The sequence below is a fragment of the Vipera ursinii genome, assembly GCF_947247035.1.
Source record: "Vipera ursinii genome assembly, chromosome: 5".
NCBI classification, from domain to species: domain Eukaryota; kingdom Metazoa; phylum Chordata; class Lepidosauria; order Squamata; family Viperidae; genus Vipera; species Vipera ursinii.
This window is the reverse complement of record NC_139518.1, coordinates 68,978,544-68,995,852: the sequence shown is the minus strand read 5'-3', so window position 1 is coordinate 68,995,852 and position 17,309 is coordinate 68,978,544. Positions and strand designations below refer to the sequence as shown.

Here is a 17,309-nt window from a genome sequence, read left to right as displayed (position 1 = left end):
GAACCTATACAGAAGAATTAATTGAATTTTCACTAACTTTTGTTTTTCAGCCACAATACCTACAATCAGATAACATGTATGCCACAAACAAGCAGACTTTTTGCTATGTGAACCCAATCAATAGAATTGGATTTTAATGATATTCTGCAATTAGAATCTCTAAATTAAATACTACAAAAATATTTATCAGTAGAAATATAGGTCTTTAGTATTCTGCTAAGTAAGTTCTGTTCAATAGAATTTCTCTTTAAGAAAAAATCATCTATCTAGCACCTAACCCAAATGTTCAAATATTTATATGAACTGCCTTCTCACTAAGTATGGAGATTCATTAATTCATTAATCATCTTGCAAATTTATGTTATTTCATGTGTCATACTACAACAATTGAAAACCGTGCTATTCCCCCCATATAACAAATATGCCATAAATTTTCCTAATGAATCATTTGCAGAAACATAAATAAGAAAAAGGAAAATATCAGTATTATCAGCTTATTTCTACACATCTCTCAATTCCTCCCTATTATTTCAGATCAAATCTATCTTATGTCACATAAATATTTTTTCTTTTCTAAATGCTTATGTTAGAAATGTTGATTTATGAAATTAATCTTATAAAGCAACCAGACATGTGGCCCACATCCTGGCATCTTTTTTGCTGGTAGACATTGGTTTGCATTGATTCACAAGTTCTACCACTGCAACTACAGTACTAAATTACTGAAGTGCTGCAAAATGTTGCAAATGAAATTGTTAATTTTATAAATTAAATTAAATTATTCTTCTTATCCTTCCTATTACCTATTCATTATCTTATGACTATAATTTTGTTGCTTGTATCTTATGATTTACATTGTTTTATTTACTATCCTAGTATGACTTGTTGATTGCTTTTTAGTATACTATGACCATCACTGAATGTTGTATCTTATGATTTATGATGAATGTATTTTATGATTATAATCATGATTTATCACTTGTTGCTTATAGAGTTGCTTGTAGATACACTGAGAGCTTAGGCACCGGAGAGAAATTCTTTGTGTGTCCAATCATACTTGGCCAATAAAGAATTCTAATTCTAACTTGGCAGCCTGTGGTTTTCCCAACTAATTCACAAAGCCTTCTGTCACTTTCATATGTCTGCATTACATTAGCTGCCTACTTTATCCTCTCTGGGAAAGATAGGAAAGAATAAGAAACAGTCAGCATAGGGAGGGAGGGAGGGAGGGAGGGAGGGAGGGAGGGAGGGAGGAAGGAAGGAAGGAAGGAAGGAAGGAAGGAAGGAAGGAAGGAAGGAAGGAAGGAAGGAAGGAAGGAAGGAAGAAAGGAAGGCATTTACTGATCTTGTAAGATAAAGGTAAAGGTAAAGGTAAAGGTTCCCCCGCACATGCGTGCTAGTCGTTTCCGACTCTAGGGGCCGGTGCTCATCTCCGTTTCAAAGCCGAAGAGCCAGCGCTTGTCCGAGGACATCTCCGTGGTCATGTGGCCGGCATGACTAGACGCCAAAGGCGCACGGAACGCTGTTACCTTCCCACCGTAGTGGTCCCTATTTTTCTACTTGCATTTTTACGTGCTTTCGAACTGCTAGGTTGGCAGAAGCTGGGACGAGTAACAGGTGCTCACTCTGTTACGCGGCACTCGGGATTTGACCCGCCAAACTGCCGACCCTCTGATCGACAAGCTCAGCGTCCTAACCCACTGAGCCACCGCGTCCCTTCTTGTAAGATAATCTATTTCTAATCATAATTTATGAGACAATAAGCATTCTCAATATTTATAGAAAAATTGTAACTTAGTTAAATCAACAAGCTTTCTTTAGTGTTGTAATCAGCCAATTCCCTGCCTCTATAACGTTCCACACAGGAATGAAATCTATAAGACTGTGATAACAAGAAAGATTTTTGTACTTAAACATTATAATGAGTTCTTGCTTTAAGTATGCATATTTCAGAATATTTTATCCAATTATCTTCAAACTAAGAGATTCTATTTCAATGACCTCTGATTTTCCTCATTCTCATGCTTAAGAGTAAGCAATACCATTTCGTAGCTTTATAACTTCTCTATTTTTCCCACAAGAGGTCAGGATTGTGTTATTACAATACATCCATCTCCACAGCAGTAAGTTTCAATTGTCTTATTAAATTTTTCATATTTTCACATATTTTGATCATTTAAAAGTCGTTCGGATTCACAGAGTAGGTCTGTCTGTACATATGTTTAATTCCTGCAAATATCTTGCTATTATTTTCTATTGTTATTATTCTATTTTCTATTGCTATTATTTCTCACATTTGTAATTCTAAAAAATACGATGTGCTAACTTTCTATTTTTGAAGTACAACTTTTGTGCAATCTTTTAATAGGATATAGCCATGCTGAGATATAAACATGTATATATTTTATGTGCCTACCTTTTGGTGTGAACTATAATTGTACATGTAATTGTGAGGTAAAATATGGTGTAGATAGTACCCCCATGCATTTTGATTGATTTTGTTATCCAATAAGCCAAGCAAAACAGCATCCTATGTTTCATAACAAACTTTTTTTATAGTAATCTTACTTAGTGTAGTATAACAAATGCTGCAGTCTATATATACATTCTAATTTGTAGACTATAACTAGACAACTGTGTCCTATTGGGTCTTCAGTTCAGAAATATTCTTTTTTTTTCCTACAGAGATACAGAATGACCACACTGATAATGTTATTAGTTTGGTAATGGAAAATCTGCAAGAAAACAGCCCAGCTCAGAGAGCACCAAGGACCCTTCATTTCACCCCAGGGCTACAAACATTATTTCCTATCGGCAGAATGACAACAGGAGGGCAAAAAAGCAGTGGGAGCAGGAGAGATTTCTAACTTTCTGCCAGCTTCTCCGTAAGTTTCATCGTGGGAAGCTAGCAGGGAACGCTAGAAATCTTCCATCCTTCTTTCCCTGTTGAGGTCTTGTTATTCACAGTGGATATTGTCATGTGGAGGAATTTTAGCAGCCATTACGTGTTTGCCACAACTGAGCCAAAAATTTATGTGGCTAAGCAAGGCCTTCGTTAAGTGAGTTTTGCCCCATTTCACAACCTTTCTTGCCACGGTTGTTAAGTGAATCACTGCAGTTGTTAAAGTTAGCAAGATGGTTGCTAAGTGAATCTGGTTTACCCATTGACTTTTGCTTGTCAGAAGGTCGCAAAAGGTTATCGGCTGACTCCAGGACACTGCAATCATCATACTGTCAGTTGCCAAGCCTTTTAATTTTGATCGCCTGACCATGGAGATGCCGCAATATCTTTAAAGTGTGAAAAATGATCATCAGCCACTTTTTTTTAGTGCTGTGGTAACTTTGAGCGGTCACTAAATGAACTTCTGTAAGTCGAGGACTACCTGTATTCTCAGGTTGGTCTTTCTTTTCTTCCTCCATCTTTCCTTGTCTCTTCATTTTGTACCTTTCCTTGTGATTCTAGAGATGTATAGCCCTTATTATGTCTTTCCTCATCTCTTCTCCTCCTCCTCACCACACACCAACAATGTTTGGCATCATCCCTCCTCTCTTTCTATATGGCATAATTATGCTGACATTATTTTGTTTTGTTTTAACTTTTTTTTTACAATATTGCACATTGCCATTCTCACCTCAGAACAGTTTAGAATCCCTGCCAGCTTTTCCGTTGAGTTGAAAGAAGCTGTCAGACACAGTTTAAAAATAGAATCATGACCTCCTGAAGGTTAGGATAGGAGCAAACTACCTAATCTTCAGCAAGGAGAGGCAATCTACACTCACTTTCAGTGTAGAAAACAGTTGAAAAATAAATCAGGATGGGAAAGAAATAAGGTATAGTGGATAATGTACTTGACTAACATCAGAGATCCAGTTTCTATTCCATCTGTAGCCATAGCAGTTCATTTAGAGACTGTCAGCGCAACCTACCTCACAAGGTTGTTGTGAAAAAATATAAGGGGATGATTCTGAATGAAGATGGGATACAGACACATGTATATGTTTTTGTGCCAGAGGGGGGGAGCATGTAAAATAATAAAAGTATCTAGGCCTTTCTTCATGCATCTTAAAATTGTTGCTTCCTTAAGAGTCACATGATGAGTCAATTCCTTGTTGCTGGGTAGCGGAGGATTGTGAGAGTGACAGGGGAATTATCCCAGAACATTCAGAAAAAGCATCGTGTGACTGCATCAGCAGCCCAACCACAGCAGGAGCCTGAAATAGTCAGAACTTTCTCAAATTTCATTCCCATAGGAGTCATGGAATTTAAATACAGGAATTCGATCCTGATCAGCTCAAGGTTGACTCACCCTTCCATCCTTCCAAGGTCAGTAAAATGAGGACCTAGATGCTGGGGGCAATATGCTGACTAGGTAAACCACAAAGAGGCTGTAGGGCACTCAGTTAACAAGGCTGTAAGGTAGCGGCCCCCAACTTTTTTGCTACCAGGGACCAGTTCCATGGAAAAAGGTTTTTCCAAGAACTGGGGGGAGGGGCGTTGTGGTTTTGAGTGCTGCCTGCATCCTGCAGAGGCTTGATCTGTTTGCATGGCCCAGTTGGTGGCGTGCTGCGGCCCGGAACCAGTCCATGGACAAGGGTTGGGGACCCCTGCTGTAAAGCACTATGAAGTGGTATATAAGTCTAGGTGCTATTGCTAAATATTTTAGGATTTTTATTATGCTGAACCAAATATTGTCACTGAATCTTAATACTGATTAATAATAAGTGTTTCAAATTTAAAAAAAATAGTGTTTAATATTTGCTGAATTAACTGATTTTCTAGGTACATTACTTTATCAAATTAGGTGATTAATTTTTGGAGATATTTTGTTGTTGTTAGTTGCGAAGTCGTGTCCGACCCATTGCGACCGTATGGACAATGTTCCTCCAGGCCTTCCTGTCCTCTACCATCTTCTGGAGTCCATTTAAGCTCACGCCTACTGCTTCATTTGGAGATATTAATACCACATAAATATTTTAGTTTACAATTCCCTTTATGTAGCTTATTATTGCACTATTAGCATGCAACTTTAATCTTTTTTTTTCACTTTTTTGCACTTGCTACTTTTATTTGTAATGCAGGAAATACCTAGCTCTATTCAAAAATACACAATGTTAGAAGGGCTAGAAGAAATGAGAAGAACAATCAGTGAATGTATAATTATGAGTGGTGATAGAAAACTGGGAGGACCAAGTAAATCATCCTGGAGAAAATCTATCTACATGGCCACCAAGCGCCAACGCAAACTTAATGGCATATAATTATCATCAATTTTAGATGTAAAACTGTAACTTGTCTTGTCAATGACCCTCATAAAGCCTATGCATTCTTCATTCCTTTATTCTTTCACCTGGACTACATTGTTTTGTCAATATATATTTATGATACTATCAAGCATATGTTGCAGGTAAACCTGAGTCAGATGTTCAATTTCTTCTATGATTGTAGTAAAGATTTGTTTTTATTTAATACATAACAATAAATCATGCACAGAGAAAAAAATCAAACTGGTGTCTTTGGTTCACATATAAAATCCTATAATCTTGTAATTGCATGGTGATAATATTCTCTGGAGATCAAATATCAATATCAATGCAGGTGTAAATTTTAAGATAATTTCAGTTGCAATTAATACTTACAGACGTTTCAGTTCTGAAAGTCCATAGAAGGCTCCTGGTTCTATGTTACTAATTAAGTTATTCTTCAAATCTCTGGAGACAACAGAAAAAAACACCCCAATTAATGTTTAATACATATGAAGCTTTATAGTCATCTAGAAGAAGGAGGGAGAACCAAGCTTTGAAACCTCCTCTGCATATATTAAAATCAAGGAAAAGATTCTTTTTAAAAATTGTCCTTTTCCCCTCTTACATTAGTAAAAGTAAAGGTAAACATTCCCCCCACTCATGCGTGCTAGTCGTTTCCAACTCTAGGGGCCGGTGCTCATCTCCATTTCAAAGCCAAAGAGCCAGCACTTGTCCTATGACATCCCTGTGGTCATGTGGCTGGCATGACTAGACACCAAAGGCGCACGGAATGCTGTTACCTTACCACTGTAGTGGTCCCTATTTTTCTACTTGCATTTTTACGTGCTTTCGAGCTGCTAGGTTGGCAGAAGCTGGGATGACTAACAGGCGCTCATTACGCGGCACTCGGGATTCGACCTGCCAAACTGCCGACCATCTGATCAACAAGCTCAGCATCCTTACCCACTGAGCCACTGCGTCCCTTACATTACATTTACATTTACATTACATTTCTTACATTAGAAACCCTAACTAAAATTTTCCATCTTCGATTCACCATCTTTGGGGAAAATGTACAATTAAACTAGTCAAGGAATAACCCTATGAACAGTTGCATTACACTACATCAATACACTACTACAGATAGTCCTCGACTTACAACAGTATGCTTAGTGACCATTCAAAGTTACAACATTGAAAAAAGTGACTTACAACCATTTTTCACTTATGACCATTGCAGCATCCCCATGATCATGTGATTTACATTCAGATGCTTGGCAAATGACTCATATTTATGACGGTTGCAGTGTCCGAGTGTCATGTGATCTGCAACTTTCTGACAAGCAAAGCCAATGGGGAAACCAGATTCACTTACCAACTGTCTTATTAATTTAACAACTGCAATGATTCACTTAACCAATCTGGCAAGAAAAAGTTGTAAAATAGAGCAAAACTCAGTTAACAAATTTCCCACTTAGCAACATAAATTTTGGGCTCAATTGTAGTCGTAAATTGAGCACTACCAGTAATATCTATGTTCTAATCACTAGCACTATGCGTAGATTTATGAGGAATAAGTATAGTATATACAGGCAATGTTCCCTCTAATTTCTGACCAGCCAAGTAGTTTTGTGCAGCTTTTTTCCAAACCAAGTATAAATTTGTACGTCACAATACCAGTATACTAGTTGTTCCCTTGAATCATTTTTTACTCCGTGCAGTTTTCAGAAATGATGTGCCAGTTAATTCATTTCCAAAGCAGGACAATTTTTTAACCTTGATTCTAGAGTAGCCTGCAAATAGGCATTGCTGCATTTTTACACTCTGAAGAGGTTGATGGGTAAGCATAGATTGCAGATGGTTGCAGTTGGGCCAAAGTGCATGTCCCAAATCCCAACTGTGCCTTGTGCAGAGGGGCGTGTTCTGTGTGCTGATTGATTGATCTGACTTCCTGTTCTGTTCTTTGCTGTGCCCCCTAGCCCAGGGGTCAGCAACCTGAAACAGTGAAAGAGCCACTCGGAACCGGTTCCCTCACAAAAGGATAAACTGGGAGCCGCAAAAAATGTGTGCGCATGCATGTACATGCGCGCATGCGCAGAACAGGGTTTGACTGAAGAGTGGAGCCAAGGCGAGATATGCACCAACCCTGCATATTTGAATTGATTGGTTGAACCTTTTTAGTCCCACTTTTTTTTTTTTTTTGGACTGCACATAGCAGAAGACTGGGAGCCGCAGGAGATGGCTGAAAGAGCCGCATGCGGCTCCGGAGCCACGGGTTGCAGACCTGTGCCCTAGCCAGAACGTTACATTTGCTGGAGTGTAAATGGAACACCTATGCAACCTCCCACAAACAACGGACACATCTGTTTCCTGACGTGCAGTGCCAGAGGGGTCTGGTGCTGATCCTAAACAAGCATACCTGCTTACAGATTTTAGTCTGAACTCAGTAGTCACTGATAGCTGATAATTGGAATCAATATTTGTTAATCATTTTAAATTATTTGTTTTTTAATGCTGTAGTGAAGTGTTTTTAGAGAAAAAACAGGAAAGAAAAGCACACAAAAGCATTTGCATAGCCCCCTCATTTTCTTCTTCCCTCATTCTTATTTCTCTGAATGGATTTTGACTTATTTCAAATTGAATTCTTTTATACAGTTAACAATGACCATGGACCTTGCAAAATCCAAACTTCAGGAGATCATTTTGAAGGGAGAAATAAGGTATCTCTCTTCTGGCCCAATTTAGAGCAGGTTGGGTGCAACTGCAAGACTGGGAAAGACAAGTGCAAAAGGATTCTCCCCACGTCTACAAGAGAAAAATCTTCAAAAATACAGAAAAGGTTTTTCAAATTTGAAATTAAAAAGAAAAACTACAAAAAAAAGGAACTAAAACTACTTCTGTGAGTGTAAATTAATCCATTCCATCCAAGTGGAATAATTAAGGCAACTCACAATATATTACAAAGAAATGAAAGATAATGGAAAAATCTGTCCTTCATATTCCTTGGGGAGCACCTGCAGCCGGCGTCAACTTCCCTCCGCCCAGTACGCTCCCACAGAGAGGGCCTCCTCAGGGTGCCACCGGTCAAAGAATGCCGACTGGTGGCCCCCAGGGGGAGGGCGTTCTCTGTGGGTGCACCGGATTTATGGAACCATCTTCCGGTCGAGCTCCAGATGGCGCCCGATCTCCGCTCCTTCCGGCGCGATCTTAAAACCCATCTCTTTAAACAAGCTGGCCTGGCCTGATGGGACGGGGTGAGATTTTTATAAATGAACTTTAATTTTAATTTGTATTAATTTATGGGCATTGTTTAATCATGTTTTAATTATTTTTAATTTTTGTATCTAGTTTTTATGTATTGCCCTGTTCACCGCCCTGAGTCCTCCGGGAGAAGGGCGGTATATAAATTAAATTAATAAATAAATAAATAAATATTCAGTGAGAGGGATTTTTCTTACATTTAAATATGTTTTTACACAACTTTTGTGGCATTGCACTCTGCAAAGTTTGCTTTTCAACCTACTTCGAAAATTACAACAACAGCTTATGCAGTTTACAAAATGTGTGCTTAAACCCTATTTTCCCCCTTCATGGATTACTGCCTTGTCGTGGCGAAGGGGCTTGCGTAATTCAATGAAGCTATGAGCTATGCCGTGCAGGGCCACCCAAGACGGACAGGTCATAGCAGAGAGTTCTGACAAAACGTGATCCACTGGAGAAGGAAATGGCAACCCACTCCAGTATCTTTGCCATGAAAACCCAATGGACAGTACCAAAAGGCAAAACGATATGACGCTGGAAGATGAGCCCCTCAGGTCGGAAGGCGTCCAATATGCTACTGGGGAAGAGCAGAGGGCTAGTACTAGTAGTGCCAGAAAGAATGAAGCGACTGGGCCAAAGCCGAAAGGACGCTCAGCTGTGGATATGTCTGGTGGTGAAAGGAAAGTCCGATGCTGTAAAGATTTTTTCTCCATAGGAACCTGGAATGTAAGATCCATGAATCAAGGCAAGCTGGACGTGGTCAAACAAGAGATGACAAGACTGAACATCGACATCTTAGGTATCAGCGAACTAAAATGGACAGGAATGGGTGAATTTAATTCAGATGACCATCAGGTATACTACTGCGGGCAAGAATCCCTCAGAAGAAATGGAGTAGCCTTCATAGTCAATAAAAGAGTAGGAAAAGCAATACTGGGATACAATCCTCAAAATGACAGAATGATCTCAGTTCGAATCCAAGGCAAACCATTCAATATCACAGTAGTCCAAGTCTATTCCCCAACCACCAGTGCTGAAGAGGATGAAATTGACCGGTTCTATGAAGCCCTACAGCACCTTATAGAACTAACACCAAAAAATGATGTCCTTATCATCATGGGGGATTGGAATGCTAAAGTAGGAAGCCAAAAGATAACCGGAATAACAGGCAAGTTTGGCCTTGGAGTACAAAATGAAGCAGGGCACAGGCTGATAGAATTTTTGTCAAGAGAATACGATGGTCATAGCAAACACTCTTTTCCAACAACCCAAGAGACGGCTCTACACATGGACATCACCCGACGGTCAACACAGAAATCAGATTGACTATATGCTCTGCAGCCAAAGATGGAGAAGCTCTATACAGTCAGTAAAAACAAGACCAGGAGCTGACTGTGGCTCAGACCATGAGCTTCTTGTTGCAAAGTTTAGGCTTAAACTGAAGAAAGTAGGGAAAAGCACCAGGCCAGTCAGGTATGAATTAAATCATATCCCCATTGAATATACAGTAGAGGTGACAAATAGATTTAAGGAATTAGATCTGATAGACAGAGTGCCTGAAGAACTATGGACAGAGGTTCGCAACATTGTACAAGAGGTAGCAACCAAAACCATCCCGAAGAAAAAGAAATGCAAGAAAGCAAAATGGCTGTCTGAGGAAGCTTTGCATATAGCTGAGGAAAGGAGGGAAGCAAAAGGCAAGGGAGAAAAAGAAAGATACGCCCAATTGAATGCAGAATTCCAGAGAATAGCTAGAAGAGATAAGAATGCCTTCTTAAATGAACAGTGCAAAGAAATAGAAGAAAACAATAGAATAGGGAGGACCAGAGATCTTTTCAAGAAAATTGGAGAGATGAAGGGAACGTTCAATGCAAAAATGGGCATGATAAAGGATCAAAATGGCAGGGACCTAACAGAGGCAGAAGAGATTAAGAAGAGATGGCAAAATTACACAGAAGAACTATACAAGAATGAGCTTAACGTCCCTGATAATCACAATGAGGTGGTCACTGACCTCAAGCCAGACATCCTAGAATGTGAAGTGGGCCTTAGAAAAGCTGAGCAACAACAAAGCTAGTGGAGGTGACAGTATTCCAGCTGAGCTATTCAAAATCTTAAAAGACGATGCAGTAAAAGTGCTACACTCAATTTGCCAGCAAATTTGGAAAACTCAACAGTGGCCACAGGATTGGAAAAGATCAGTTTACATTCCAATTCCAAAGAAAGGCAGTGCCAAAGAATGTTCAAACTATCGCACCATTGCACTCATTTCTCATGCTAGTAAAGTTATGCTTAAAATCCTACAAGCTAGACTCCAGCAGTATGTCGATCGAGAACTACCAGAAGTACAGGCAGGATTTCGAAGAGGCAGAGGAACTAGAGATCAAATAGCCAACATACGCTGTATCATGGAGAAAGCTAGAGAGTTCCAGAAAAACATCTACTTCTGCTTCATTGACTATGCTAAAGCCTTTGATTGTGTGGATCATAACAAACTGTGGCAAGTTCTTAAAGAGATGGGAGTACCAGAACATCTTATTTGTCTCTTGAGAAACCTATATGCGGGCCAAGAAGCAACAGTGAGAACTGGACACGGAACCACTGATTGGTTCCAAATTGGGAAAGGAGTCCGGCAAGGCTGTATACTGTCGCCTTGCCTATTTAACTTATATGCAGAACACATCATGAGAAAGGCAGGGCTAGATGAATCAAAAGTTGGAATTAAGATTGCCGGAAGAAATATCAACAACCTAAGATATGCAGATGATACCACTCTAATGGCAGAAAGTGAAGAGGAACTGAAGAGTCTCTTGTTGCGAGTGAAGATGGAGAGTGCAAAAGTTGGGTTGAAACTAAACATTAAGAAAACCAAGATCATGGCATCCGGCCCTCTCAATTCCTGGCAAATAGATGGGGAAGAAATGGAGGTAGTGACAGATTTTATTTTCCTGGGCTCCAAGATCACTGCAGATGGGGACTGTAGTCAAGAAATTAAAAGACGCTTGCTCCTCGGGAGGAAAGCCATGGCAAATCTAGACAGCACACTAAAAAGCAGAGACATCACCCTGTCAACAAAAGTGCGTATAGTCAAGGCTATGGTCTTCCCAGTTGCAATGTATGGCAGTGAAAGTTGGACCATAAGAAAGGCTGAGCGCAAAAGAATTGAGGCCTTTGAACTCTGGTGCTGGAGAAGACTCCTGCGAGTCCCTTGGACTGCAAGGCGATCAAACCGGTCAGTCCTAGAGGAGATCAACCCTGACTGCTCTTTAGAAGGCCAGATCCTGAAGCTAAAACTCAAATACTTTGGCCACCTAATGAGGAGGAAGGACTCACTGGAGAAGAGCCTAATGCTGGGAAAGATTGAGGGCAATAGAAGAAGGGGACGACAGAGAATGAGGTGGCTGGATGGAGTCACTGAAGCAGTAGGCGTGAGTTTAAATGGACTCCAGAAGATGGTAGAGGACAGGAAAGCATGGAGGAACATTGTCCATAGGGTCGCGATGGGTCGGACACGACTTCGCAACTAACAACAACAACAACAAAACCCTATTTTCATAAGGCATCAGTATACACATGAGAACAAGAAGAAATTCTGAGATTTTTGTAAATTCTCTCTGTTACTCACTCACCAAAACAGACCTCAGATCTATTTTGATCTCCAAAATAGTGATTGGTATTATTATCACTCCGGAGCAGTCTTTCTCAATCTTGACAACTTTAATATGTGTGGCCTTTAAGATGTCTTATAAAAGTCATCTTAACTTCACACATCTTAAAGTTGCTGAGGTTGGGAGAAACTGGTCCAAAAACCATAAGAACCCCATTTGCTTCCTTAAAGGCCCCTCTAACATCATTTAAAGACACCAATCCTGCACTATTTTGAGAAAAGAATCATGAAAATATAGTGGAAGGTCCCAAAATGGATATTATAACTCAAAACCATAAGAAACCTCCAAACATAAATGAAGCCACTGGTCAACAAAAGATTTCCTACCTTTGTACTAAATGGAATAAAAACCAGTGTTCAATTTCTTATACTACACGATTTGAAGGCTGAACTAAACGTTTATGGAGCCAGTGATGTGCAGTATAGTAGTTCAGATGTTATCTTGAGACTGGCTGACACATAACTGGGTGATCCTAATCTGTCACACTCTCTCTACCTAGTTTACCTCACTGGGCTGCTATAGGAAAAATCAGGGGAGGCTCCCACAAATAGCATCTGGACCTTCCAGAATATAAATATGTTGCCATCATTACATGATAACTTATGCTTAAAAGGGAAGGAAAAATAATGGACAATATTAGCTATATTATTATTTACAAATTAATTTTGATGGTGATGTTATCTGTTCAGTCAAGTCTGACTTTTGGTGAGTCAATGGGCCAGGTCGCTCCAGATCTTCCAATCTTGCACTATTTCTTCAAGTTTTTCTATGCTTTGTCTTGTGTCAGCTTTAATAGTGTCCAGTCACCATGTTTTCTAATCTCTGGTATCCTTTTACTGCAAACACTTCCGAATATAATTGCTTTCTCCAGTGAATTCTCTCACATGACATGTCCAAAGTAAGTGAGAGCATTTTTGATTTTGCCAAGAGTACTTGCTTGTTAGTCACTTTTGCTGTCCAAGCAACATGCAGGAGCCTTCTTTAGCACCACAGCTCAAACAAGTTGATTTTCTTCCAGTCTTACTTTTTAATGTCCAGTTTTTACAACCACAGGTAACTATGGGAAACACAATAGAGTAAACTAACCTACATTTGGCTACCAAGCTGATGTCCTTGTTTTTCCATATTCAAATTAGCTTTAGGTAGGTAAATCACTAGTGATATAGCTTTGCTTTCTCACTATTGTCGAGCCCCATGGGCGCGACATTTAGTGGGGGAGGCGGCCTCTTACGCTGGCCCCTCTCCCCCAGCTCCTGCCTCTGACAGCCTCCCCGTGGGGCCTACCACCAGGCGGCCGTATCCATCTCCCTTCTCTACAGATGCTGCCGGCCTTCCCGGGCATCCTGCTTCTTCGGCCGACTGCCAGCTATTTCCAGAAATGCTTGTAGGTGCGGCTGCACACATGGGCCTCCCTGCTGGGTCTGCCACCGAACAGCTGGTCCGGGAGGCGTTGGATGGTGCAACAGCTGATCCAGGTGGTGTCGGAGAGGACTGTGCGGTGTTGGGAGCGTCCTGGTGGCTCTGCTGCTGACCAGTTAGGCGTGGGGACCTCGGGGGAAGCAGCAGAGCATTTGGAGCTCCCTGCTGGGATGTCCGCCAGCCAGAAAAACCCAGAAACAGGCGTCCCCGGGTTTGCAGAGGGTAGTGTGGGCTGTAGCATGCCTTGTGTAGCTGGGCACGGTGGGGCTGGACGTTTAGGAATATGGGTGGGGGTTACCTGCTAGACAGGGGGGAGACGGGCTGACGAACGTCCGTGAGGTTGGCGTCTGAAGACAGCAGCAAATGGAGCTGTAGGGGGGGAGGAAAGATTATATGGACACGGGGGCGGATGTTGGTCTATGGCTTGAGGGTGGAGCCCTGTACCTGGCGACTATGTAAGCATTGGGAGCGATGTGCTACCAACGCTGACTTTGTTTTCACTTTATGTGCATTGGAGCTGAATAAAGCAACCTGTTTTGTCACACGATCCTGTTGGAGATTCGTGTTTGCTTCCATTCAAGGACGTGTATTGACAACTATAACCAATGAGTTATATGGCCCATACATGCCTTATCATTGGGGAAATAAACATTTACTTTTGATCTCTTTCCTTCTGTTCTTCAAAAAAATGACCCTTCACTTCTGCTTCTATTTTCCAGTAACAGTCCCCAGATGACAATACATGCTTTGCTACAAAAATGTAAACAAAGCTCTAACAAGACCATGCAATTTAGGGTTTTAAGTAATTACTGTGGGGCTGCTACAATAAGACTGCTATATTAGCTGGGTTGCTATGAGCACTGAGCTAATTCATTCCCAGGCTCATACATAAATCAGAAAATTATAATTCTTCCACTGTGTATGCCTCTGAAATTTGTAATTCAGTTATCCTATAAAAATACACATCTTTGCAAATGTATGTTTAGTGGAATATGCATTTAAAATGTGTACTTTGGGGAAAAATGATTAGGATATCTTTCTATTTTTCATTTGCAAAAATAGATGCTATAATTATATACTGTAAGGGCACTCAACTTCACTTGACTCAAGGGACCAGAGTAGATGGACCCAGGACCCATTTTGGGAGAAAGATTCATGGTTTTTAAGGGATAAATAGGGTATACTAGGAACAGAAAACTAATACTGGCTGCTCCTAACCTACCTATTTTGCATCTCCAAAAGCCTCTTACTGCAATATGACTTTAACTAAGTAATTCTGTATTCATCTGGGAGTGAGCCTCAATGAATTTAATGAGATTTATTTACTTATCTTAAGTAATGTTTTGATCTTTGTGTCATGATATGAATAAGAGAAAGATAGTGAGGCACACTCACTATGTCATTCACATTCTCTCATTCAATCATTCAATCTATGATAAGACAAATTATTTTGGATCTAATTCTCACTAACAGAGATGAAATGATAGGAGGTGTTGAAGCCACAGGAACCTTGGGGGGAAGTGATCATGCAATATTGGAATTCAACATTATGGAAGCACAAGCAATAGAATACAGTCAAACTAGAGTCTTGGACTTTAAGAGAGCTAATTTGAATAAAGTTAGAGCAAGCTTGGGAAGGATTCCATGGATGAGAATCCTCAAGGGGAAAACAACTCAAAAAGCTTGGGAAATTTTGAAAAGTGAGATAATAAAAGCCCAGTCTAGCACAATACCAACTAAGAGGAAAAAATAACAGGTCTCAAAAGAAACCAGCATGGCTGCATCAAGAACTCTCTGATAAATTGAAAGATAAAAAGAGCAAGTATAAAAAGTGGAAAGAGGGGCACATGACTAAGTCAGAATATCAGCAAATAGCCTGAGCCTGCAAAGACGAAATGAGGAAAGCTAATGCTCAAAATGAACTAATGCTTGCGACCAGTCAAAAATAACAAAGCTTATTTCAACATGTAAAAAACAAGAAAAAAGTGAAGGAAATGATTGGTCCATTAGTGGGTGAAAGTGGCAAGAAGGTGACAAGCAACAGAGAGAAAGCAGAACTCTTTAACTCGTTTTTGCATCTGTCTTTACACAAAGGGAAAAAACAGACCAACCTATCAAAAATAGTGCCATAAAAAACAGAATAAAAACACAAGTTAAGATAGGCAAGAAAATGGTAAGTGAGCACCTGTCCAGCCTAGACGAGTTCAAATCACCAGGCCCAGATGGATTACACCCCAAGGTTCTCAAGGAACTGGCGGATGTGATCTCAGAACCACTGAACTATATTTTTCAAAGATCCTGGAGCACTGGGGAACTACCAGAGGACTGGAAAAGAGCTGATGTAGTTCCCATCTTCAAAAAAGGGGAAAAATGGATCCAGGAAATTACAGACCTATCAGCCTGACCTCAATACCTGGGAAGATTCTGGAAAAGATAATCAAACAACGAATCAGTGAGCATTTAGAGGCAAACAAAATCATTACTAAAAGCCGACATGGGTTTGTCAAAAACAGATCATGCCAGACAAATCTTATTACATTCTTTGACCAAGTGACAAAATTAGTGGACCAGAGGAATGCTGTGGATATAATTTACTTGGACTTCAGTAAGGCATTTGATAAAGTAGATCACAACCTACTACTTGATAAGATAGAAAAATGTGGGTTAGACAGCATCACCACCAGGTGGATTCGTAGCTGGCTGAATGGCCGTACTCAGCATGTGGTCCTCAATGGAACCACATCTACATGGAGGGAAGTGTGTAGTGGGGTGCCCCAGGGCTCTGTTCTGGGCCCAGTGCTCTTCAACATCTTCATCAAAGATTTGGACGAAGGGATAGATGGGGAACTCATCAAATTTGCAGACAACACCAAGCTGGCAGGAATAGCGAACACTCCAGAAGATAGGCTTAAGATAAAGGAGGATCTAGACAGACTCTAAAACTGGGCGCTATCTAACAAAATGAAATTCAATGGTGAAAAAAGTAAGGTTCTACATTTAGGCAAGAAAAACCAAATGTACAGTTATAGTATAGGTGGTACCTTGTTCAATACTAGTAACTGTGAGAGGGATCTTGGAGTCCTAGTGGACAATCACTTAAATATGAGCCAGCAGTGTGTTGTATATGTAAACAGTAATAATACTTCATTAACAGATTGTAAAAACTAGGGAAGCCGCCTGACAGAAAAACACGCGGGAACTTTGACAGCTGTCAAAGTTCCCCGCACAGCGCAGGCGCCACCACTGACAGCTCGCGGCTGTCAAACTCCGGACCAGGCGGAAGCCTGAGCTGTCAAAGTTCCCCGCACAGCGCAGGCGCAACCACTGACAGCTCGCGGCTGTCAAAACACCAAACCATGCGGAAGCCGGAGCTGTCAACAGAAGACGACGCGGATTGGTCCCGGTTTGACGCGGCGCCAAAATGAACACTCCTGATTGGCCCTCGCTGCCAGCTGCCGGCTATAAAAGCCGGACAAGTTATTCTATGTTTGCCTTGTACTAAATAAACCCTGTTGTTAACTAGCCTGTCGTCCCGAGTGGTCCTTAGGCTACTTCAAGCAGTGTGCTGCAGCTACCAAAAAAGCCAACATAGTGCTAGGCTGCATTAACAGAGGGATAGAATCAAGATCACATGAAGTATTAATACCACTTTACAATGCCTTGGTAAGGCCACACTTGGAATACTGCATCCAGTTTTGGTCACCACGGTGTAAAAAA

At 40.6% G+C, this 17,309-nt stretch overlaps 1 protein-coding gene across 1 annotated transcript in view; it reads right to left on the bottom strand.

Annotated features, from left to right (window-relative positions):
- Positions 1-17,309, bottom strand: part of ADGRA1 (adhesion G protein-coupled receptor A1) — a gene marked incomplete at both ends in the record, with an annotated part of 473,204 nt that overhangs the window by 330,530 nt on the left and 125,365 nt on the right. Inside the window, one exon of the mRNA XM_083363639.1 lies at positions 5,638-5,709. Within this exon, the coding sequence (XP_083219765.1) occupies positions 5,638-5,709 (72 nt within the window). The remainder of the gene's footprint in view (positions 1-5,637; positions 5,710-17,309) is intronic.